Source organism: Vanessa tameamea, chromosome 23 (genome assembly GCF_037043105.1).
Source record: "Vanessa tameamea isolate UH-Manoa-2023 chromosome 23, ilVanTame1 primary haplotype, whole genome shotgun sequence".
NCBI lineage: Eukaryota > Metazoa > Arthropoda > Insecta > Lepidoptera > Nymphalidae > Vanessa > Vanessa tameamea.
This window is the reverse complement of record NC_087331.1, coordinates 7,079,074-7,104,064: the sequence shown is the minus strand read 5'-3', so window position 1 is coordinate 7,104,064 and position 24,991 is coordinate 7,079,074. Positions and strand designations below refer to the sequence as shown.

The window sequence follows — 24,991 nt, the reverse complement described above, 5'->3', positions numbered from 1 at the left end:
ATCACAAAATGGTTAATTAGAATTAATTGAATACTTGTTATACCATTATAGAAACTGGATTCATTAGAATGGTAGTAAACTGTACGAAAACTATTTTAGTCATAGGTATATAGAGCCAACGAAAACATTATTCTTTAAGAAAATATCATAATATAAGACCTAATATGAAATTTTATTTCTCACGTTATTTCAAATATATGAGTTAAATAATACTTATCTAATAACTTGCTAATAACGTATTAGTATTAGTAATCACTACTACGTAATATAAATACTTTTGGTTCAAAATATATACTTTTATGTGTATTTTTCTGAAGCTATATATTATTATTAGACTTTGTTTTAGTAAGTATCCGAACGGGTCTGTTGTTCACTCACAGGCAAATAGCAAATGACAATTAGTGACATTTTATATGACAATATTGTCATTATCACGCTTTTTGCCGACAATAATTATTCCTATTCATTTAAAAGTAGGAAATTCTTAATAACTAAAATATAAAAAAAAAAATGAATTATTAAGGATTATAAGAATACTATGTAAATTAATATTATTGGCAATAGTTTATTTATTTGGAAGAATAGGTTATGTTTCTAAAGTATTAAAATAATCGAAAATGTTTTTAAGAAAATTTGCCAGGTGCAATGCTTATAGATTATTAGTATCGGAACACAGCTGTTACAAGCTCCAGCACTTTAAATCTCTATGTGGTTTGTATATTATAGAATATAAAAAAAAATTCTAAGTAGTATGGTAAAGACAAATTCGATTCTGCCAAAGCGAACTTCAAAACCCGTATCTATATATCTGTATAATGTATATAAATATTGTTATACTTAATTAGAGGTTGAATTAATTTTAATACAATTATTTAACTTATATATTACAGGTATAGTCATTATAGACCATGAATGCTATGTATAATTTAATTAATAATTATTTTTAATTTTTCAGGAACAAATAATAAATTAATCAATGAATATTATAGTAATTTAAATAGAAATGCTGTGTTACCCGCATCATATTCTGTTAGACATTATTCAAAGAAATTAATAGAGGACATCTTTAAAGACTCAAATAAAGAAATAGGTATTTTTTTATTTTCTAATATGATAAACTATTATTGTTAACAAAATTTGAGATCAATTTGGCAGCCAGCTTTGTAGGATTTTTTGATAATGAAGCCCTATCCCTGGAACAAGAATTGTATTTCAATATTTTGTACTCAAAGGCCAGTCTCGTCTACCAATCAACTTGCCTCTTTTATCTTCATCTTATTTTAAAAACACAGGTAATCAAATATGCCATCTTATGATTAGTGGTCACCATATAAATTGGTCCTGTAAGAAGAATTAACTACTCCATCCACTGTAAATATTGCCTGATGTAATCTAAGATCATATATACTTAAATGACATTTCCTCTCAATGTGAAAATAATTGCCAATTATAGAACATAAAATATGCATGTTACATTGTAATTTATTTTTGTGTAAATGAAAACTTGCTATAATTAGTAAGTATTATTTAAATAAAAATTAATATATTATTGTACTAAACTGTGCTTAGATTTCAAGAATAAGAATGTTGCCAACTTTAGACATTTAAAATTTACTCACTTATACAACCTTAATATAATTGCCAACTGTGATATCTAAACTTATCTAACATTGTTAGATAGGACAAGATTTTCTATATTTCTTTCTTGATTTACAAAATCTTAGCCATCAATATTGGAAATTTCTGTTGTAACTAATAGAAGATTAGTATATGCATATACATAAACAACTAGCTGTAATATAAATTACTCTTCAATATAGACAATCAAAGCACAAAATACCCTCAACTGTGACTTATTCAAATCTTGCTAATTTATAAATATACTACAATTATTATTAAACTTCTACTGTTATATTGTTTTCAAAATTTAATTGCTATTTTATTTACAATCGATCCAATAACATGGGATTGATGTCTCTGTCTCTGATGTCACATTTGTGAAATTATTTGTGCACTGTCAACACAGCTAGAAGCCATTATACTAAGAATTCAATTTAATGTTCTACAATAAGATTTAATTTTAAACCTAATTACTACCCAATTAGGTTTAAAATAAGTTGACAACTATAATGCTAAATTCATATTTTTCTGTTTACAGAGTTGAGTAAAATCAATGAAATATTTAAACAGCCACGGGTAACACTTAACGAATTGCTAACAAAAACTCCGCAAAAGATATTCGATATACATTATAAGCAACCAGTAGTCGCTCCGAAGGGTGGAAAGAAAAAGAATATTCAGAATGATTGGACTTGTACATACACTTTCATATGGCCAGAGAAAATGAAATTTGAAAGGTTCGTTTAAAATTAATCTTACATTCGGTTCTCACTTATGTAATTGCCATTTCGGGTAGATTTTTTTAGTACTTATTCTATTAATCGAAATATATAGAATATAAAGTCGATATTTCGATTTTTTAATGGTCACAGAAACCAGTTCCAAAGACAAATTGATCAACAAAAAAAAGAAGGAAAGATTATTTAAATATATATTTAAAAAAAAACGTATTTAGAATATCTTCAAACTGTAAGTCTTAACTTAGCATCAGTTTAATTAATATATTTGTATTTTTTAGTACTGCTATATCAAAGAGGAAAGCAGCTGAAAAGGCTGCAACACAAGCGGTGCATTGGCTGTATAAAAACAAACAAATTGATGACAGAGGCTGTCCCATTTATGATAGAACTGTGATAAAAGAAATACAAAGCACATTGAACAAAGATATACATATAACTATAAGTGATAATTCTATCGAAAGAATTAACAATATATGGAATGATTATGAAACTGAAATAAGTAAGAATTTGCAACGTTATACTCTCTAGTTTATAGGACAATGTTCTAATGTATCTAAAACTAGTTGTCGCTTGCGGTTTCGCTCGCGTTTTATTGTTTGGATTTAGGTGTGAAGCATTAAAAGTAGCCTATGTCCTTCCTTTGAGTTCAAGCTTACTTTATATCATATTTTATTACGATCAGTACAGTGGTTTGGCAATGAAAGAGCAGACAGACAGAGGGATAGAGCTAATTTTTCATTTACAATATTAGTTTAGGTTAGTGTCACAAAGGACGGAAATTAAACGAATTTCTCTTATGTTTACTGAAATGTTTTGTATTCCAGAAAGTATATATGAAGCGACATTCAATGAAGCACAACGAAAATTATTAAATACGGCATCTGTTTTCAAGAAAGATTCAACAATAGATGATCAAGGTGAATATAAAGTTGAAATGTTTACTATTAGCGAAGATGTATTAAGACTAAAAACAAGAGCTCCACAAGTGCACCATACTGATTATTTACCTACTTTGATTGCATTGGTCTAATGTAGTCCCGTCTCAATCAAGGGTGCAGGGGACCGCGCTTTGGGCGGCGCCTCGCTGATGATGGTTAAGTCTCGAACTAATAAAATATTATTTGAGGGGGACGAAACATCACTAGAACACTGCTTACACTCGGATGCTTATAATGTTTAAGATGGGATCTAATATCTAGCTTATAAGGCTATAGACTCGGGTCTAGTATCTAGCTTATAGGGCTATAGACTCGAGTCTAGTATCTAGTTAATATGGCGATAGACACAAGTCTAGTATCTAGCTAATAAGGCAATAGACTCGAGTCTAGTATCTAGCTAATAGTGCTATAGACTCGGGTCTAGTATCTAACTTATAGGGCTATCGAGCAATGTCAAAGTTGGATACATCGTTAACATTGCTAGATCGCGCTACTAATAAATATGCAGCCACAAATATGAAAGCCGTGCTTTCTGTGTCCTGTGCTTTGATTTATTGAGTGACAAAGCGATTGTTAAAAAAAACGTTAAAAAATGTAATCCCCAAAAATAGCCGAAGATTCCCTAAGTATGGTGTTACTTAATATTTCATTGAAAAATATATTTTAATTTAAATTATGTCGAATTGAGTCCATATTTGAAAATATGTAGTATTCTTTTACAGATTGTTCGGAAGAAATAATAGAAAATGAAGACGATAAATTCGACAATCTAACAGGTACACAATCAATATCTTCTTTATTCAAGTAGGGTAAAATTGAACCGCCATTAGTCGATCGAAACTGATGACGTAACAAGCGACCAATAGACATTCAGTATTTAGACAGATTGATAAGTCAGAATTTGCGCATCTTTTTAGTATTGGTCGTTAGTTAAACAGAAATAAGAATAGAGTGCCAATAGAAAAGTCTAAGAAACCGATAGACAGATTTTAATGACAAAATAAATGTAATTTAGTATTATTTTCTGTATATATTAAAAGGTTTCTATTCCAACCATAAGAGGAGAAAAGCAGAATGAACAACATTTGTCAGCAAATTGACGCGATATCATTGGTCGAGAGCTTGTTTAATCTATGATATACTCTATGAATTTGCGAAAAATATTGCGTTCTGAACGTCGACGAAACTTTTATCGGAAAATAAAATATGGTGTGATTGAATCATGGAGAGCCGAGATGACCTTAACCGATGATTTACATACCCAGACAAGCACTACTAGATTTTCACGTGCTTCATTTGCGTTTATAATTAATCCCGTGCTCGACGATAAAGGAAAACATCGTAAGAAAATCTGCATTTGTCCGTAGAACTGCCACATAACTTACTTTTTAAATAGAAATGCAACAAATGCATTGGAGCGTGGTGGAATGATCTCCAAACATCCCTCAAAAAAGGAGAAGAGGCTTTAGATCAGGGAAGGCTCAGGCTTTAGCTCTTACAAACTGTAACTTTACTTTATGCAATATATCACACAGATTTAAAACCCCCGATCCATCCGGTATTCGGCAAGCAAGTAGAGTATATACAGTCAGCGAGGGAGAGACGCGAGCGAACACTCAAACAGACATTCATAAATTACGATGAGAAATTAACGCAACTCCCGATAGATGCATATGCGTAAGTATATTTTTGCGATTTCACTTGTTAAATTGACATTAAATATATAAAAATAAGTAAACGTTAATTTGAGACACTTTACAATTAAAAATAGTGTATATATGTATGTATGTTTATTTAACAGTTTGACTGTGTCGTTGGTCTAGTAGCTAGATATACCTATAACATAAACCGGTTTATCCCCCCCCCCAGGAGTCCGGGTAATTAACTGAAGGTTTCCACAGGTTCAAAACCCCAGGTCGAGTCGATAAAAAAGTTGTTGGGTTTTGATATTGCAATATTCTCAGTAATAATCCGTAGTATGGAAGTTGGAATGTACACTCCCTTGCCTCGGTGCGCACGTAAAGCGGTTGGTCTTGCGACTGAACTCTTTCCGGTCGTGTACAATAATATGTCCTGCATATTTATATCATCGTCTGTTATTTTAAAGATACATAACATTTAGCGAAAGGTACTTTGTTCCAACCGGGTGTCCCAAGACACCTTATTTTTATAGTACAAAGTAATAGTTCATAAGTGTCCCACATGAAAGGCCTTATTAAGAAATGTTTTAACTTGATTAAAAGAAAAATAAGTACCCATGACTTATTCATCATCATCATCATCATCATCCTCCTGCCCTTATCTCAATTTTTACTTGGGGTTGCTGCAGCGTGTCTTCTTCTTCCATACTTCTCCGTCGGACGCCATCTCACAAGTAACATTCTTTCTAACCATATCGTCTTTCACACAATCCATCCATCGTTTCTTTGGTCGTCCCCTACCTCTATATCCATCCACATCCAAGCTCAAGACCTTCGTCACAACATGGTCCTCATTCCTCCGCATAACATGCCCATACCATGATTTATTCCATTTACAAATTAGTAATTAGAATAAAAATTTATCCATACATTCCATGGTGATCGAAGAACAAACATCGAAATGGACATATTTACTTTGCTTGAATATAAACTATTAATCTCTAGGGGAACAACGAATGTATCTAAAGCAAATTAAAAAGTACCACCCATTAGTGTTAATATAACCTTATAACTTCTTGGTAGGGCTTTGTGTAAGCCATCAATTCATACCATCCATTCATCAGACATTCCACCGCCAAACAGGAATACTTACACTCCGTTCTAACCGTAATAGGAAAAACGCCGAACAAACAACATTTGACAGTAAATTGACACGATATCATTGGTCGAGAGCTTGATTAATCTATGATATTCACTATGGTTTTGCGAAAAAATGGTGTTTTGAACGTCGACGAAACTCTAATCGTATCGTAATCTTGGAAGTAAAATTAAAGTGGAAATAAGTAGTTAAGTGCAATAGTGTTGTATTATAAATAAAGATATATTTAATATAAAATCTTTGTAGTGCACAATATAGCTGGGTTATTAGCAAATCGCATGAAAAACGTAAATCTAAGGTATGTTTACCTTTCTTACATAGGTGACACGGGGCACTTGCCCAGGGCCCCCATCTTGCGACGGCCCCGAAGAACCAACAATTCAATTCACACGTTTGCTCTCACGCTGACCGCTGACTATTTTCGTAATTGTCATATCTGTAAGAAATAACTAAAATATTTATCAAAAGGCTAAGTGACGATAGTCGATATTAAAAGTAGAAAGCTATGGACGTGCTCTTCGAGGAATAAATAGATATACTATAGCCATATGATTGTACAACCAATCAGATTCCTACGAGTTTACCGCACCGCACCGCACCGTTTATTTGAAACTATACTTAAAGCCTGGCTATAAGCAACTTATTTCTACATGGTAGTAATATCTACCAAAAGGGCCCCAAATTCATGGCTGCCCAAGGGCCCCGGCATAGCTTGAGACGGCTCTGATTGTTGTGTTCCGATTTGAAGACTGACTGACGCACAGGCGACATAACATATTAGCTCTCGAATTTGGTTGCGCACCCAGTTATTACCCAAAAAAATATAAAAATAAATTTTTCTAAATGAAAAATGTGTTAATTTTTATAATTTTGTAGTTTTTGTCTATTATAACAATTTAAACTGATATGTTAAGAATTGAATTGAATGCCTATAATTGTTAATGATACTAAGTAAAATTTATTAATTAATTATATAAAAAAAAAAAAAATAATATTATAAGGATTTATATTATAATTTATTTTACTTATCTGTGTCACTTATGAAGTTTTGTCTTTGAAACGTCGATATGTTTTTTGCACAAACATGTCAAAACAAAGTCACCAGTCTTGCGAACGATGTATAGGGGTCAACACAATCGGTTGATGTACACAATAAGGTCACCCCGAGGTCGCTCGAGGCGGCCAAGGTCGATTGTAGGTCGAGTCCAGTAACGAGGACGGGAATACGGTATACAAGGTTACAGTGAACTTTATAAGTGTTACGTATTGACCTGAATATTGTTATCTATGTCACTATAAAATTAACTAGATCAGATAAACTACTTTCACACATACGATTATAGAATTTCCTTACATTATTTCGAAAACCAAACCTTAAAATTAACGATTTTAAATTGATTTTAATAAATAGTTAAATATTCGAAATTTAAGAGACCCTCTTGAGAATCGAGACCAAAATCTGCTTACAATGTATTTAATTTTTGAAAGATGTTTCTACAAATTTAAAGTAAACGCATTCGTCAAAAACTTTCCTCTCATACAAATTTTACTTTCATCGCTCAATGAAATTTCGATTTAAAACCAATCTAGATTATCTTCGAGTTTCTAGTGATGAAAGTGAGAGTTAATCGTAACATGTTTCACTTTCTATGACGTTAGCTGCCGTGACGTCGAACGAATGAACTTGACGTCATCTGACGCAAAACGCGTACGCCTTCGCAGTGAAATCTCGACTCGCTTAGACGGTTCGGATTCCATACCGACTACGTACTCAAGGGTAATACTGTTCCGTATTACGGAAGTCGGAATGCACGTATCTTCATTTACTTATTTTAAGACTTTAGTTCAAAAATAAACAGGATTTGAGTGATTTTACGTTTGTAATTTAACCTTATACTATTTTTTAATATATATTATTATTTGTGTTATAAGTTTAATTATTGATTGGCATTCTCTACCCACACTAGAAAATTTCCTGTAAAAATGAAATAAAAATCAAAATATACTTTATTCAAGTAGGCTTTTACAAGCACTTTTGGATCATTTAAAAAAACTATTTAAAGTAAAGATACCACCGGTTCGGAATGTAGATTCTATTGAAAAGAACCGGCAAGAAACTCAGTAGTTACTCTTTTTCAACATCTAAAAATACAACATCTAAAAATGTTAGTTAAATACAATTATATTTGTATGTTATGTCTCCTGCCTGGAAGTCAATAGAAATACTAAACTTAAATTGTTATGTACTACGTTGTGATTAATTAACTGAATATCCCAATCGGGCTAAAGCTGAAGTTTAATGAATATTCAATCAATTAAAGTAATTCGCATTAAAATCATTAAAAATGTACATTTAAAAAAATAACTTTATCTCATTTTCCACAAATAGGTACATTTGGTGCCATAGCGTTTTTTTTTTACTATAGATAATAAATTGGTTTATACCTCTGAATAATATTTCCTGAAGTTATTAAATAAAATGTTTATTTTTTTTTTATATAAGCTGTATGGACTCTCCTTAATATTACTACAAAGAGATCTGTATGTTTTAATCAAAATACGTGTTTATTACGGGCCCGGTTCTTCCCGGTTTCATGAAATGATACCAGGTAATGATTAATAGAATCACAATATAATATTGTAATGTTTTTTTCACGCGTTTTCCCTATAGGAAGAGGAAAAATATTTTAATTCTATGGATCTAATTGTATGATCTAAAAAAATAAATAAAAAGAATAAAATATTTCTAAGAAAAATATCAGCTAGATTTTTTTCTAACCGTACCAATTGTTTTTATAATACAATTATATATTTTTTTTATCCTGTAGGGTATTTCGAAAAGATGATAAATTAAAAAAGAACACGGCTTAATTTTTTGTTGAGTTTTGGAACACCTCTAAATATTTTCCTATATAATTTTCGTAAAGTTGTATAATATACTTATCAAAGAGATACGATGAATCCTGTGGTCTGGTACTTAAATGGCAAAAGTACATATTAAAGTAAAATGTAAATCAAAGTTTGCCATTTGCCAGATCATTTGAAACGCAATATATTTATTTATATTAAAACGGAATAAGCTTAAAAAGGCTTATGTTGAAAGCAACGTCGGATCATTGCTTCTATTCTGATGACCAAAGGCGAGAGTTGTAATGATGTAAGTCCTTTTAGCGCCAAGCCTCGGAATTGCATAATTAGTATGCGTTATTTTATATCAAAAGTTATATCGTGTACAAAAAACAAGTTTGGATAAATGTTTTGCTGTTGAAACACTTGGACTTTGGAGTAGTAGTGCAAAAAGCTTTATTAAAAGTATAACACCTCGCCTTATTGCCTCCACTGGTGACAGGAGGGCTGATTAGTTTTTTGTCCAGTAGATCAGAAATGTGATCAATGTGGAAATGCTGCTAGCATTCTTACCAACATTCCACGCAGTCATGATTATATAGTTAAGGTCTTAATTTTAATAATTATTAAGTAAATAAAAACTATTGAAAAACTAAAATTAATATACTTAATAATAATCTTCAAATTTACAATTCACTAAAACAGGTAATTTATATGTATGTATACAAAAGACGAATTTTTAATTAATAAAAAATTACTATAAAATGTTTTTAATAAATATTACGATTTGGAATACTTAATTAATTAATATAAACTTTGAGGTCCGGTTTCCGAAAGGTCAACTAATTTAATTACAAGTCGATCATCTAAAACCACAGGAAACTTTGTTCAAGACACTTGATGTAAAATTTTCGAGAAATAGTTATTAATTAGTTATATGGTTTATAAATAATTAGTTAAGAAGACTTTATTATTTTTCCAGAAATCCAACTGAGTTAAATGCGATTTCTATGTTAGTTAGAATTTTACGGACAAGTATTTAATTTAATTTTAAACGATGTTATAAGACACCAGATGACTTTTATGTAGATACATAAAAATACGCTTCTTTATTAGCTCACTGGAAGTAACTAAACAGATAGTAGAGGTAAATGTACAAAAATTTAATACAACGTACCGTCTAGAAGTACAATTAATCAATTTTCAAAAAGAATTCGAAGAAATGACAATCATATCTTGCGACTATTGCCTAGTTTGCCACAGCCACCCATTCCCACATCATGGCGAAGTTTCTTAATGAGAAGTTTTGAAGCCAATTTACTACGATAGTTAAGATGTAATTTATATCATATATATCAAAATGTCATCAATTTCAGAGAAGAAATATCATCAACGATAGCAAAGTCCCGCGTAACAGTGATCGTTGGGGCCGCGGGATGCGGGAAATCGACTCGTGCGCCCGCAGCGATCCTACGTCACTGCGGCGTCGATACTGCCGCTGTCGTATCGGAACCGCGTCGTGTTGCTGCTATTGGTTTAGCCCAGAGGGTCGCCGACGAACTTGGAGAACAAGTGAGATGATGTATTGGTAGATTAATTGTAACAGCCTAAAATTGAAATCTATACACAGTATAAAACAAAGTCAAAAGCCGCTGTCTGTATGCTTAGATCTTTTAAACTTTAGAAAAAAAAAACGGATTTTAATGCGGTTTTCATCAAAGTTAACAGAGAGATTTAAGAGGAAGGTTTATATGTCTCATACATACAGTAGATAGTATAGTAGACAAAAGGCCAGAATTTCGATTTTCCAAGCCGGAAAAATGCTGCATATCGTCTTAGAACTTTTGCGTACATATATTTAGTTCAATCGTTTTATTTCATTTTGGCAATACAAGTAAACGTCGCCTCGTATATGAATATTGATTATGGTTGGATACTTTTGTTCATACGTCCCAGGTCGGTGAATCCATCGGGTACCAAGTGCGACTCCATTCCAAGTTACCGAGGCCTCCGGGTGGGGCGATACTTTATTGTACGTCTGGGGTCTTATTACGGAGGCTACAACTAAATCCAGGTAGGCGTGAATGTTGTCAGCTTAATAAAATCAGTTTATTATTTATTTTTCAAAAGAAAAATGAGTTTGGTTTGGGTTGAGAATAACAATTGTTTTTTTTTTTTTTGGAAAATCAGATATACAATTTAAGATCACCACTGTAAGGAGATATACGTCAATTCTTAGATGAGCTGGTATCTAAGATGTAATGAATAGTCTTTTGTATATGTAACTCCTAGCTCGGTCACTATTTAAACCAGAAGACATTAACTAACTATATAAGCAGTGCGGTCTATCGTTAGAAAGTGTAACAGACTCCACTATTATTTTTAACTTTGCCTTTCAAAAAAAATAATGCTCATGTCGAAAATAATATAATCCAGTGTAATCACAGGCACAAGGGACATAACATCTTAGTTCCCAATGTTGGTGGCGCATAGGTGATGTAAGGAATGGTTAATATTTCTTACAGCGCCTTTGTCTATGGGCGGTGGTGACTACTTACCATCAGGTGGCCCATATGCTCGTCCGCCAATCAATGTCATAAAAAAAAAAAAAAAAAAATAAGCCATATTACTCAATACAAGATTCGATAGAAGTATTTGTTGAATTCTAGGCAGGATCATTTTTTATATATTTTTATTTGTTATTTAAAGAGTACATACTAAGTTTTTTCCTGGTTCTTCCCGGTAGATTTAATAGAACATCGTTACATGATGTTTCAAAAGTGCTTTTATGGCGCCTAATTGATTAAAGAATATTTTGATTAGATTGTTTGATGGTCCCTCTCAGCTGGGCCGCCAAAAGGCCTATCACCGGGATAATGTCATGCTGGCTGTACTTCTCGCTATATTGCAGGTCTAGAAGGATGCTCACACGTCTTCATCGACGAAGCCCATGAAAGAGATGTGAATACAGACGTTACTCTTCTACTGCTGAAGCGAGCGTTGAAAATTAATCAAAAACTGAAGATTATTGTCATGAGCGCTACTTTGGACACTGCTGTTTTCACTAAGTAGATTATACATTTTTTTTATTTGTTGCTCTTTGATATTTATAAGTTATTTTTTGGTATAAGCATGAAATTAAAGTGACTGTGAATATCCCACTGCTGGGTTAAGGCTGTGTGAAGAGCTTTTTCCACGGCTGCAATGCTTTCCTTGCTGTGATTTCCTTCACTACCGAGCATGATATTACTTATTATAAATACAGATTAAGCATATGAAAATTCTGTAGTTTTTACGTGGACTAGAACCCGAAATAAAATACGTGTTCTAACCACTGGGCCTACTCAGCTCTTGTTGATAAAACTGTGTAATAGTAAAAGAAATAACGGCATTTGTTGATTGTACAAGTTTATAGTTTATTTTACTTAAATGCTTCAATTATTGAAGCTAAAAATGTTGTTCAATTTTCAATGTATAAAACACAATTGAAATATATTTACTGTTTTCAATATAGAAACGTATTTAGAATTTTTTAATACCATAATATAAGATTTTCCTATAATTATTCACCTATGGATGATTATTGTGGATTTTAACTTAGTTCATTCGCAGCGAATACATTCGATGAATGATTCGACTGAGTGTCATTGAACGTTACTATAATTACGATGTACGGTATATCGTGTTTAAAAAAAACTGAAAAGAATTTATTAATGGGATTAGGTAATTTGTACATATTTTCTCACGCATTTTAATGTTTATTTTTATATAAAGATTGTACTTGAATAAGTATTTTTAATTTTTATTTTTATTTATAATTGATTTATTTAATGTTGTGTTTTTCTGTATAATTCTAGTTATTTCAACGATTGTCCTATTATAGAAGTGCCAGGGAAAACGTATCCAGTGGAAATATCGAACTTGGAAGATATACAAAAGAAATTTAATTTAAATCTCTCCTGGACCCAGGAGAATTGTACGAAACCCGATGGAAAACCGCAAATCGATTGTGTAGAGGTGAACTAAAATTAAAACTTTTACTACGACGCTTGCAATATACTTCTTAACGTTTATGTCGGGCAGTTAAATTTCAGATTTAACATCTTCGTTCTCAAGGTTTTTAATAATAATATTTAATTTGCCAAATTTCGGGTAAAAAGATTACAATAATAATGATTTGCTTCCTTTATATAATTCACTGTCATCGACAGTTTCGTGTATATTTAAAATTCTGATCATGCACCATCAAAGAAGTGCTAATGTCTATGTTAGGTCGTAAAACAATATTGTTGGCAATATATTGTTGTGTGTGAATCATATAGTGAAAGGATAAAATTATTGTGTTAACTTATGTATAATCTGTATAATATCAATAATGCCATCAATTGTATTTAAATTCATATAAAGGAAATTTCAAATTTCAAAGTATATAAAAAAAAACAAATACCATAAATAAAATTGGTATATATTAGTTTTGTTGGTATTAAATATATATATATATATATGTCTGTAACATAAAATGTCCGTCTTAATTTGATAAATTTTTCATCATCTCATCCTCGATAATGTTTTGATTTAAAAATTGAGTGAGTCAGTCAGTTGTCTATAAGACATTGGGCACAAAATTTTAGATTACAGTGTTGGTTTTGGTCAATAATTCTGTATTGCCAATGAATCACTCGCTCGCCAATCTGTACTCTATAACTCTGTCGGTCTGTATGTATGTATTTGTCTGTCATTCTCTCTCAGTTACTTTTGCACGGCCAAACCACTGGACCAACTAATGGTATTTGGTATGAAGCCAGCTTTACCTCCAAAGAAGGACTTATAATAGACTAGTTTCTTTGCCTAACACGTGACGACCCTAAAACGCGAGTGAAGCCGCAAGCGACGACTAGTATCTTAATAAATTGAATATTTCATTTTACAGATAGTCGATGTAATTAATGCGGTTGATAAAACTCAGTCGGAAGGTGCTATTCTAGTATTTCTACCTGGATGGGCAGAAATAAAACAGACCAAACAATTGTTAGATAATTTATATCGCAATTCACCGTTACACATGGTGTTGCCAGTGCATTCTAGGTGAGTTAATCATTTATAGTGTTACAAACGAACTCTTTAAGTAATTTTAAGTTTACTAGTCGGGTGACAACTTTCAATTTCATTGCGCCTTATCGTTGGAGTGCAGCGTTATATGTTACGTTTGAATGAAATTTATTTTACTTCTGTCGTATCATCTGAAATTCAAGCATTTGAGGATTATACAATTAATCTTTTATTTCTAGCGTATAATTAGTATTATTATAATTTTTCGTATTTAATAACTGACTTCAAAAAATTTTATAATTTAATTGTCATTTTGTGTTATCTACCTTAGAAGTCTGTTATAATTACCGTTGTACGATAATTTTTTACTTACTCAGAAGACAAAAAAATCAATCAGTATTATTTTTTTTACAAACCATACTTAACTTATTCCCTAAGTAAACATTTTCTCATCACACAGATTATCAACATCGGACCAAACGAAAATGTTCGCGAAACCATCCCCCGGTGTCCGTAAAATCGTACTGGCGACGAATATTGCTGAAACGTCAATCACTATACCGGACGTCGTCCACGTCATAGACAGCGGCGCTCATAAGGAGAACCGGATCAAGGAAGGCACAGGTACTGTTAAAAAGAAAATTTTGTATATATATTTTTTATTATATTTTATTTATTTACTATATAATATATTTAGGATGCCGAAGCAGAGTTTGTTACAAAAAGCAATATTTTTACACTCTATTAAAGCATTTAATAATAATTCAAAAATACAAACTCAGGTTCTCATTTAATGATAAAACTTTAATATCAAAATAAAACATTAATCACTTATACAAACAAATAATTCAAGTTAATTACGGTTCTGTAAGAATTATACCAAGCCAAGTTAAAATTGTAACCACTCAAAACGTCCACAGCTACCGCTCTGTAACAAACCAACAAGCAGAATGTCCGTTAGCCTTTTCTTGTGTCTGTGTCGTTTTACTGGCCTTTACAGCGTCACCGGACGTGGGGGCGAGTACTAGACTCAGTCTTAAAGTTTTAGTCCTCTCAGGGTGTCTCCTACCAAATCGCACCTCGGGTCAGAACGTAGTCGGTGAGGTGGGTGGGGATTCGTAGCACTGTTTATTTGCCGTTTAAATCTGGGACCTCGTTTCCGCCGCTGTAGATGTGTGATGTGTAGGGTTTACCCTACGAAGAGACCGTTTGCGATAGCGATACTGTCGTCTTCGTCATTCGGAAAGTGACGTGAAGTATATATATATATATATATTTTAATGATAGATATGTGTTCCCTAAATATATAGTAACAACAGAGAACTATAAGTGTCCCCCCCCCCCCCCGCAGGCGCGGCGAGCCTGGAGGCGGTGTGGGTGTCGCGCGCGGGCGCGGCGCAGCGCGCGGGCCGCGCGGGCCGCGTGCGCGCGGGTGAGGTGTCTTACTTGTTTTATATGCTCTGTGTACACTCATCGTGAGGCTGCGTGCAAGTCCGCCCGGGTAGGTACCACCCACTCGTCGGATATTCTACCGCCGAGCAGCAGTACTCAGTATTGTTGTGTTCCGGTGTGAGGGGCTAGTGAGCCAGTGTAATTGTGGGCAAAAAGACATAATATCTCATTTCCCAATGTTGTTGGTTAAAATTTCATACAGTGCCTCAATATCTATGAACGGTGGTGGTACCACTCACCATCGGGTGGCCCTTTTAGCAGTCTCCTACTTCTCCCTGAGTTAGCTAGGCAACTAAGTTAGGGAGGAGATTAAAATGAATAAATAACGAATTTTTAACTTGAAAACATCAATTGATTGTATTATTGTAAACAGGATATTGCTACAGAATGTACACGAAGGACAAAGAAGAAGAACTCATTCCGCACACGACTCCTGAGATTCTAAGGTATGTAAAATATCCTAAATTATATTGTATAAATGCAATAATAATTTTGTACGTTTATTACGTTTTCAATTCTCAATCAATTGTGATGAAAACAATAAATCCTCATTTTGTTTAAGTGCATATGTTACCATCGGGTTCCGTCAGATGGCGCTGATTAAATATTTTACACATTTGAATTGCGCAGGCTAAAAACTCTGTAAAGATCTTAAAGTATAATTTAAGTTTAATTTACTACGGAAAGTATCTCCAGTGATTATATTCAACAATATTTTTTTTAGCATTAGCAGCCTGTAAATTTCCCACTGCTGGGCTAAAGGCCTCCTCTCCCTTTGAGGAGAAGGTTTGGAGCATATTCCACCACGCTGCTCCAATGCGGGTTGGCGGAATACACATGTGGCTGAATTTCGTTGAAATTAGACACATGCAGGTTTCCTCACGATGTTTTCCTTCACCGCCGAGCACGAGATTAATTATAAACACAAATTAAGCACATGAAAATTCAGTGGTGCCTGCCTGGGTTTGAACCCGAGATCATCGGTTAAGATGCACGCGTTCTTACCACTGGGCCATCTCGGCTCTTATTAACAATATAATTTTAAATTAATCAATAATAATCATTCAATCGTCAAAAATCTTTACATGTTCATTTAACTACCTTATATTAATAAACCTTTATACTTAAAGTGGTCAAAGTCACAAACAATGCTCGTATATATCTTTATTAATATAATTATTCCGTGTATTCATCACACTTAACTCCTAAAACTAGACTGACTTTTTTTTACGTATATTTGAGGAACCGATAGATGGCGCTAGTATAGAAGTCAGTATTTTGTTACTTATTTCGTCATACGAAATCGGAACATGTAGGTAGTTAATAATATATTTAATAAATAATTCTAGAAATTTCCATCTCCAGGATACCGTTAGAACAAACAGTACTGGATTGTAAATCTTACGCCCAAGACGATAAAGTTGAGAATTTCCTGTCTCAACTGCCGGAGCCGCCGAGCAAGCAAGCTATACAGTTCGCCGTCAATGATCTCATAGAACTTGGTAATTATATATCCTGTATTTTGTAATCATTTTTACGTTTTTTTTTCTAACTGTATACAAGGAATCCAGATACTCTATTCCAGTGAATCTGGATGTCTCTTTTACATTTTCTTGGTGGTAGGGCTTTGTGTAAGTCCGTCTGGGTAGGTACCACCCACTCATCAGATATTCTACCGCCAAACCGCAGTACTCAGTATTGTTGTGTTCCGGTTTGGAGGCTTAGTGAGCCAGTGTAACTCCAGGCACAAGGGACTTAACATCTTTGTTCCAAGGTTGGTTGCATTGGTGATAAGGAATGGTTAATATTTCTTACAACACCATTGTCTATGGGCGGTGGTGACCACTTACCATCAAGTGGCCCATCTGCTCGTCCGACTACCGATATCATAAAAAAGCACTATAAACAGTTTTTGATTAATATATCTTTATTTATAATACGATACTACTACTGCTTAACTACTTATATTCACTTTAATTTTACTTCCAAAGTTCTGATATCAACCACATCGACAAAACGCCATTCTTTGACGAATCTAATGTTACCATAGATTATAAATGAATATACATATATGTAGATAAAATTAGTTGCTGCCCGCTGCCTCGCTTGCGGTTCTGGTTAAGGTTAGGTTCGTCAAGTGTTAGGCAAAAAAGTAGCCTACGTCCTTGGGATTCAAAAACGCTTCATTGTGAAGTTTACTTAAATAAAATACATTTGATTTGATTTGGGATTTAAGCTCGCTTGGTACCAAATTTCATCAAACTTGATTCAGTGATTTGGCCGTTAATAATATTAGCTTATATATACCGCCACATTGAAATTATATCATTAAAAAAATATTCGCCATTATTTTCAGGTGCATTAACAAAATCGGAACAGATGACGCGCTTAGGCGTCCTGTTATCCAGTATGACGATACACCCGCGCCTCGGCCGCTGCGTGCTGACCGGCGCCGTCGTCGGCGGAGTCGTTCCCGCCGCTAATATAGCGACGCATTGCTCCGATAACGTTGATCTGTTTAGAAATTCGGCTGAGAGACGAGAAGGTATGACAAGAGTACGTTTAAAGATTTAAATTTAGAAGCAAAAAAATTGAGGACGTTGTATACTATATTCTAGAATCCTCTACGCCCTCTAACTGTTTATAATATTATAGACACGAGGGACATAACATATAGGACACTAATAAACATAATCAGCCTGTAAATTTCCCACTGCTGGGCTAAGGCCTCCTCTCCCGTTGAGGAGAAGGTATGGATCATATTCCTCCACGCTGCTCCAATGCGGGTTGGTGGAATACACATGTGGCAGAATTTCGTTGAAATTAGACACATGCAGGTTTCCTCACGATGTTTTCCTTCACCGCCGAGCACGATATGAATTATAAACACAAATTAAGCACATGAAAATTCAGTGGTGCCTGCCTGGGTTTGAACCCGAAATCATCGGTTAAGATGCACGCGTTCTAACCACTGGGCCATCTCGGCTCTATAGGACACTAAAGTCCTTGTCAATGCCATTAATATTCATATCATTATGAATTATAATATAATTCTGTTTACGCACATGACAACGCAGTTGTGCTTGCCTAAATCTAAATCCGATAACTACGGAACCATGTGTTTTATTGAATTTTCTATCTCGGTTATTTCAAGTTGGCGTTCAATTAGAAACATCTAATTCAAAACGTAAATGTGTCTAATCTTTGTGAAATGTATATTAATTTACTAACATAAGCGGAGATGTTATTATGACGTCACATTATATAGACCGTATTCCCCATTTCTTTGCTTCAAAAATGCCAAAGATACAAAAAAGAAAAAATTTGAAAAAGTAACTCTCATATGAATTTCTCCCGTGTTTTAGAGATACGCAATATTAAGCGCACATTTAGTCAGACATCGGATCACGCAGCAGTGCACTGGATACAAGATGAATTCGAGCAGATGTCGCAGGAGAAAGATTGGCAGGCTGTGGATCGTTGGTGTGAGAAATATGGACTGCGGAAGGACAGACTTAATTACGTTAAATGTAAGTGAATATACATTTTCCAGGTCAGTCTAGGTACCACCTGTTCCTCCCTTGACAGATAGCAATGGTGAGTGAGCCAGTGTAAATAAGCACAATTAGCGCACTAGGAACGATCGGGCCAAATTTTCGCTCCAGAATTACGAAAACATATATATATAATGATTTGTCGTTTTACTTATATAGGTATCATGAAAAAAGGTCATAAATCATCAAATAAGAAGAAAAAAATATGAACATTTATACGAGACAAAAATCTACAATTAATATTACTTGTGGGTCGTAAAATTTCGGTCTTAAAGTTTAAGTTAATAATTGGCGTAAATAGCCTAGCCGGCCGCTCGAGCTTGGTTGACTAGGCCTACCGTAAAATAAATGTTAGATGATCATCTAGCTAGCTATCCTAAAAATAATAATAGGAATATCAAAGGCGCGAATCTTAGTATAGCACCATAACCTAAAGTTTATATAAGTTAGATAAAGAATAAATTTATTTAATAAAGTCCATCAAGTAAGACTGTTTATTGATGAATGCGACATTTATTGCGACGTATGAATAGTTTAACAAATGCTGTATAATCTGTTAAGTATCTTTTATGCGATTGATAGATTTTCACGGAATGCGGAATAATTAAAATATGCCACTGTGCGGCTCATTTATCCATTTGTTACAAAGTACTTGGTTTATTACTAAAGACAATGAAATCTTGTATCTCTTCCAGCGATATCAAACCTTCACTTGGAGCATTTATTCAAAACTGGAATAGTCGAGCGAACGATGGAGGTCTCGGAGCTAAATCGTTTTTCCGATATAGACGAACTCACATCCGCCATATTGCTATCCGGTTCGAACTCCCTATTGGTCACAAGGAAACACGTCAAAACGAAGGGGAAGTTGATGACCGGTGTCGGTGTTTTTACAAGGTATGATTTATTTATTTATCTAAATTCACATTTCTGAAAAAAGACAGACAGAGAAAATGAACTGCTAGAAAGAGAAAACAATAATGCGTTGAATACTAATGATGAAAAAAGGTTTTAATCTATGTTCTTTAAATAGTATAAAACTAAGTCGCTTTCTGATGATGTCTGTATCTCTGCTTTTTTTTCTATTCAACGGATTCTATTTAAAAAAAACGTAAAATAAACGTACCTTAATATTTTTTATGCACTTGTCATAAAATGTTATTAAATGGATTTGCTGGATTTTCGCTAGTTTAATAATAATCAATACGGACAGATTTTGATAACGGTTTTGATATTGATTACGTTTATTTCAAAAAATGGTAATCAACCTGAAAAAAATGGTTCTACTGTATTTATTACATATTTAACTATTATGTTTTTAACTAACATGACTGTATTTTTAAATGTTAAAAAAGAGTAACTACTGAGTTTCTTGCCGGTTCTTCTCGGTTGAATCTACATTCCGAACCGGTGGTAGCTTCACTTAATATAGTTTGTTAAATGACGATTCAAAAGTCCTTGTAAAAGCCTACTTGAATAAAGTATATTTTGATTTGATTTGATAAAATTATTAATAATTTGACTCAATAGATTTTTTGGATATAACTGTTAAAAAAAGATATACATAGATTGTGATTAAATTATTAATTAACTCAATATTGTGTCGAAAGTAATCTCAAAAAATCCCTGTAATTACTTTAGTGTACATTATTAAATGTATATACATATAAGGAGCCTTTTTATTGATTTTGATCTCCAAGCGATACGGGTTAATAAAAGTGATTCTATTGGCCGGAATTTCGATCAGTACGATCTTACGACATTGCTGATATTGACACGGTTAACGGCGAAGTAACGTGCTTAAAATTTTAACTATATATTTTATTAAGTACACTTACGTACATGAAAAAACATATACATATACAATCAATATCAATATATGTATTGTGATTTATGAATATATTTTGATTTTGATTGTATAAGGCTCATAAAAGCACTTTTGAATCGTCACATATTAAACACACACACACAGTATTGAATAAAAAATAACGCTATTATTCATTTTGATTGAAAATTAATGGATGTAATATACTTATATAAATTTTACTGAAAACTTTGTGTGAATTTTAGTCGAACCATGTTGGGACGGAGAGCTATTACTTATAATTAACTGTTTCTCTTTATTTACAGTAAAGGCGAAAGGGCTCACATAGGAAGCGAAAGTGTTAACTACGGTATAAAAAAGAGCAAACTCAATACCCAACTTCTAACCTACTTTGGTGGTTACCATTCAATAGAAAGACGTGCTTTAGTCGTTTATAGAACGTCTTTGATATCACCTCACGCGGTCTTGCTGTTTTCTACTGGTGACATTAAGCAGGAAATTTTGGTATGTTGATGATCTAAATCAGTAGTTATAAATAAATAAACTGATTTAGATCAATAGTTTTTCGACTGGCAACACTGTTTAAATTACTTTAAACTCTAGTATTAGACCAGGATTTCGTAACGGAAAATTCCCAGTCATTAGCACAAATATGGTGACTTCAGGGTTCGTTATTAATTATTAATAATAATTACGTTATTAATAGAGCAAAAATTATAGTAAAAGGGCATAAAAAATTTGTATAGTCATATGTAACAAATGATTTGAACTTGAAATGAGTTTGTTTTTGTTCTTTTGTAGTGCGATAATCTATGATAATATAATAATGATATCGATAGGCGGACGAGCAAACGGACCACCTGATGGTAAGTGGTCACCACCGCCCTTAGACAATAGCGTTGTAAAAAATATTAACCATTCCTTACATCACCAATGCGCCACCAACCTTGGGAACTAAGATGTGCTGTGCCTGCCCTTGTGCTTGCTACACTGGCTCACTCACTCTTCAAACCAGAACACAACAATACTGAGTACTGCTATTTGGCGGTAGAATATCTGTTGAGTGGGTGCTACCTACCCAGACGGGCTTGCACAAAACCCTACTACCAAGAAAATGTGAATGTCAATTTTTTAAATATATTTTTTTTTCAAACAAAGTAGTTTTAAACGAAATACAAGCCTATTTTCTATAAATACACTAATAATTATTACATTACAGTCGACGCCCACTTCAGATAAATTAACTAGCTATTATTACGCACAATCTCGTGGCCTTGAAACTATAATGCGACTAGAGTTCCTTTGAAATGAAATAGTTTAAATTAATCAGTATTTTTTATTACAGGAAGGAAGCGATGGTGAAACCACTGAGTTATATCACTCGAAACACAAGCTCGCAGTTCAAATGCCTACTGGGTTTGTTATCTGCGTATATTATGAAAGACTTAAAGGGCGATGTATTTAGTCAGTTTTTAAAAAAAAAAAAAAAAAACAGAAAGCTTGATGCTTATGATGTTAATGTCGGGTTCAAATCCCGCTTGCACCATATAACTTCAACCATCTTCAAGCCTTCTAAAAAAATCAACAAGAAACTGCCTGTAAGTGCCCTACTTATGAGCTAAAGCCTCCTCTCCCTTTGAGGAAAATGTTTGGGGCTTATTACACCACGCTACTCTAATGCGGGTTGGTGGATACGCATGTGACAGAATTTCATTGAAATTAGACACATGCAGTTTACCTCACGACGATTTCCTTCACCGTCAAGCACGAGATTAATTATTATAAACCCAAATTAAGCACATGAAAATTCAGTGGTGCTTGCCTGAGTCTGAACCCGCAATAATCAGTTAAGATTCACGCGTCCTAGCCACTGGTCTAACTCGGCTCTCAAAAAGAGGAGACTTATACCCAGCTGTGGGAAATTATGGACTGTTATTTATAATTTATCGTTTTATTTTACAGTCAAGCAGAGTTAATACTGAAAGCAAGGGAAATGTTACGAACCACACTCCAGTACTACATAGAGAGGGACGTCAGGAACATTGAATTTGACGATATTACTCTCACGTCTAGATTCAAGACTAGACTCGTCAAAACATTGGGCAGAATACTAGTTGAAGCTGACAAGGAACACGTACAAACGTCGGATGATATTAGATAAACGAAATATTGAAAAATAAAGTTGTTTTTTTTTTTCATCCCCAGCCAGTGACATTTCGAAGCAGTCAATTTAGTATATTAGATTCCAATTTTAGACTTATATCTGATGTTTGTACCGATAGTTCGGTTTTTTTGGCAATGGCGTGTTATGCATTTGAAGGACACTTCGGGCCATAGACAATAACGGTCCAAGAGGTTAAAACTCTTTACAGCGTCAATGCACATAAACACTTACGTTTATACATTGTACAGCTCAATACATTTGAATTTAACAGCAATAGTATCCTTTTGAACTATAAAGAGTAAATACTATGATAAGAGTTAATTATTTTGAGTAAACAATTGTTGGTATCTATGGTAAAAAAATGATGTACAACTGGCTGATTTCGGTCATTATCAAACAACTTATCAGGCTTAGATTGTTTTTGTGCAGTTTGTGTGAGGTCAAACTCAAGTGTATTCTCAAAACGTCATGAGAGGGTATGGGAATATTCGATCAGAGAAAATTCAGGTATAAGGTAAACTATGTTATTTTCGAGAAAAAATATAAAACTTACATGGCGGTAGGACTTGGTGCAATACAGTAACAGCCTGTAAATTTCCCACTGCTGGGCTAAGGCCTCTCTCTTCGAGGAGAAGGTTTGGAGCATATTCCGTCACGCTGCTCCAATACCGGTTGTTGGATACACATGTGGCAGAATTTCGTTGAAAGTAAACCCATGCAGGTTTCCTCACAATGTTTTCCTTGCCCGCCTGCCTGCCTGAGTTTGAACACTAATCATCGGTTAAGATGCGTCCTAACTTCTAACTACTGGGCCATCTCGGCTCAGATTACTTAGTGCAATGCCATCGAGTTATCATTTACTCTACCCCCATCAACAATACTTAGTATTCTTTTGTTCCGGTTTGAGGGACGAGTCAGCCAGTATTACTACAGGCACAAGGTAAAGGGGCATTGGCGATGTAAGAAATGGTTAATATTTTTACCAGTGCCTTGAGCGGCGGTGAAGTCATGCCATCAATTGGCCCATTTGCCAGTTTTCATACCTATTTTAAATAAATCTTATAGTTAAAACAAGAGTTGAACCCATGACCAAGATCAGGATCGACCCTGACATACATTTTTAATACGATCGAGCAATATCCATACCTACTTATTTATTAAAAAACAAGTAAGAAGTAAAAGATTATGACTAAAAAAAATCGTTTTTTTTTATAAGTGGTTACTTATCTATACTTAGTATGTCTGTTTGTAAGTCTGTTGCTCTTTCAATGCCAAGCTTGAACTCCAAGGCTACCTTTTCATGCCTGACAACCAATATAAATGCTATAAATAATAATTAATAACAATTAAAATAATAAACTCTGTTAAAGGTTGTATTATGAATTTAAAAAAAAAACTAGCATTCCGCGAACTATGCGATAAGTTAATTGAGAATTGCAATTTCCTTCCTTTGTTTTAATAATATATCGATAATAGCATTAAATCACAGTAACTTATACTACATGATTCAATTAAAATAAAATTCAGAGAAACTAGAACAATTTATTGGTATCGATTTTTTAAATTTATTTTCGATTCGATTCGTGTCACTACATGATATCAATCAAGAAATAAAATAGAGCGCTCGCCTGACTTCGTGCAGGTATATTACCAAGAGTAAGAAATGAAACGTCAAAATGACATAAATCTATCTCAATATCAATGCATTTTGAACAAAAAAAAACGTCAAGGGATTGTCAGTGGTATTGTTTACTACACGTGCGCGATTTCTAAATTAGGTTTTTTGTACTAATATTGCTTAGTTTTACTAATATTTGTGTTGTCCTGCGTTATTACTTGTTGTGAGGTAAGTGTTTTTTTTAATAATTTAGTAGTTGGTGATGGAATCTGAGGAGCCCCCGGATGGGGGCGGAGGTGACTCCATAAGTCATGATTTTGTGATGTCTAGTGAATCTATAATCAGAGAAGACTCCAAAAAAGTTCTGAAGGCTGCCAAACGCTCT

General features: G+C 33.6%; 2 protein-coding genes across 2 annotated transcripts in view; both read left to right on the top strand.

The window, feature by feature from the left end:
- Positions 1 to 24,991, top strand: part of LOC135193965 (serine protease inhibitor 77Ba-like) — a 404,929-nt gene that overhangs the window by 371,532 nt on the left and 8,406 nt on the right. The window lies entirely within an intron of this gene.
- Positions 498 to 23,005, top strand: LOC113403700 (ATP-dependent RNA helicase DHX30-like). Its single transcript, XM_064218653.1, has 22 exons — positions 498 to 711; positions 956 to 1,090; positions 2,159 to 2,357; positions 2,639 to 2,859; positions 3,185 to 3,277; positions 4,021 to 4,074; positions 4,834 to 4,975; positions 10,321 to 10,516; positions 10,901 to 11,018; positions 11,856 to 12,012; positions 12,802 to 12,961; positions 13,875 to 14,029; positions 14,454 to 14,617; positions 15,345 to 15,425; positions 15,819 to 15,891; positions 16,811 to 16,947; positions 17,802 to 17,990; positions 18,811 to 18,975; positions 19,695 to 19,896; positions 21,130 to 21,328; positions 22,170 to 22,240; positions 22,787 to 23,005. Exons 1-22 carry the CDS (start codon positions 618 to 620, stop codon positions 22,983 to 22,985), a joined length of 3,204 nt encoding a protein of 1,067 aa, XP_064074723.1. The 5' UTR covers positions 498 to 617; the 3' UTR covers positions 22,986 to 23,005.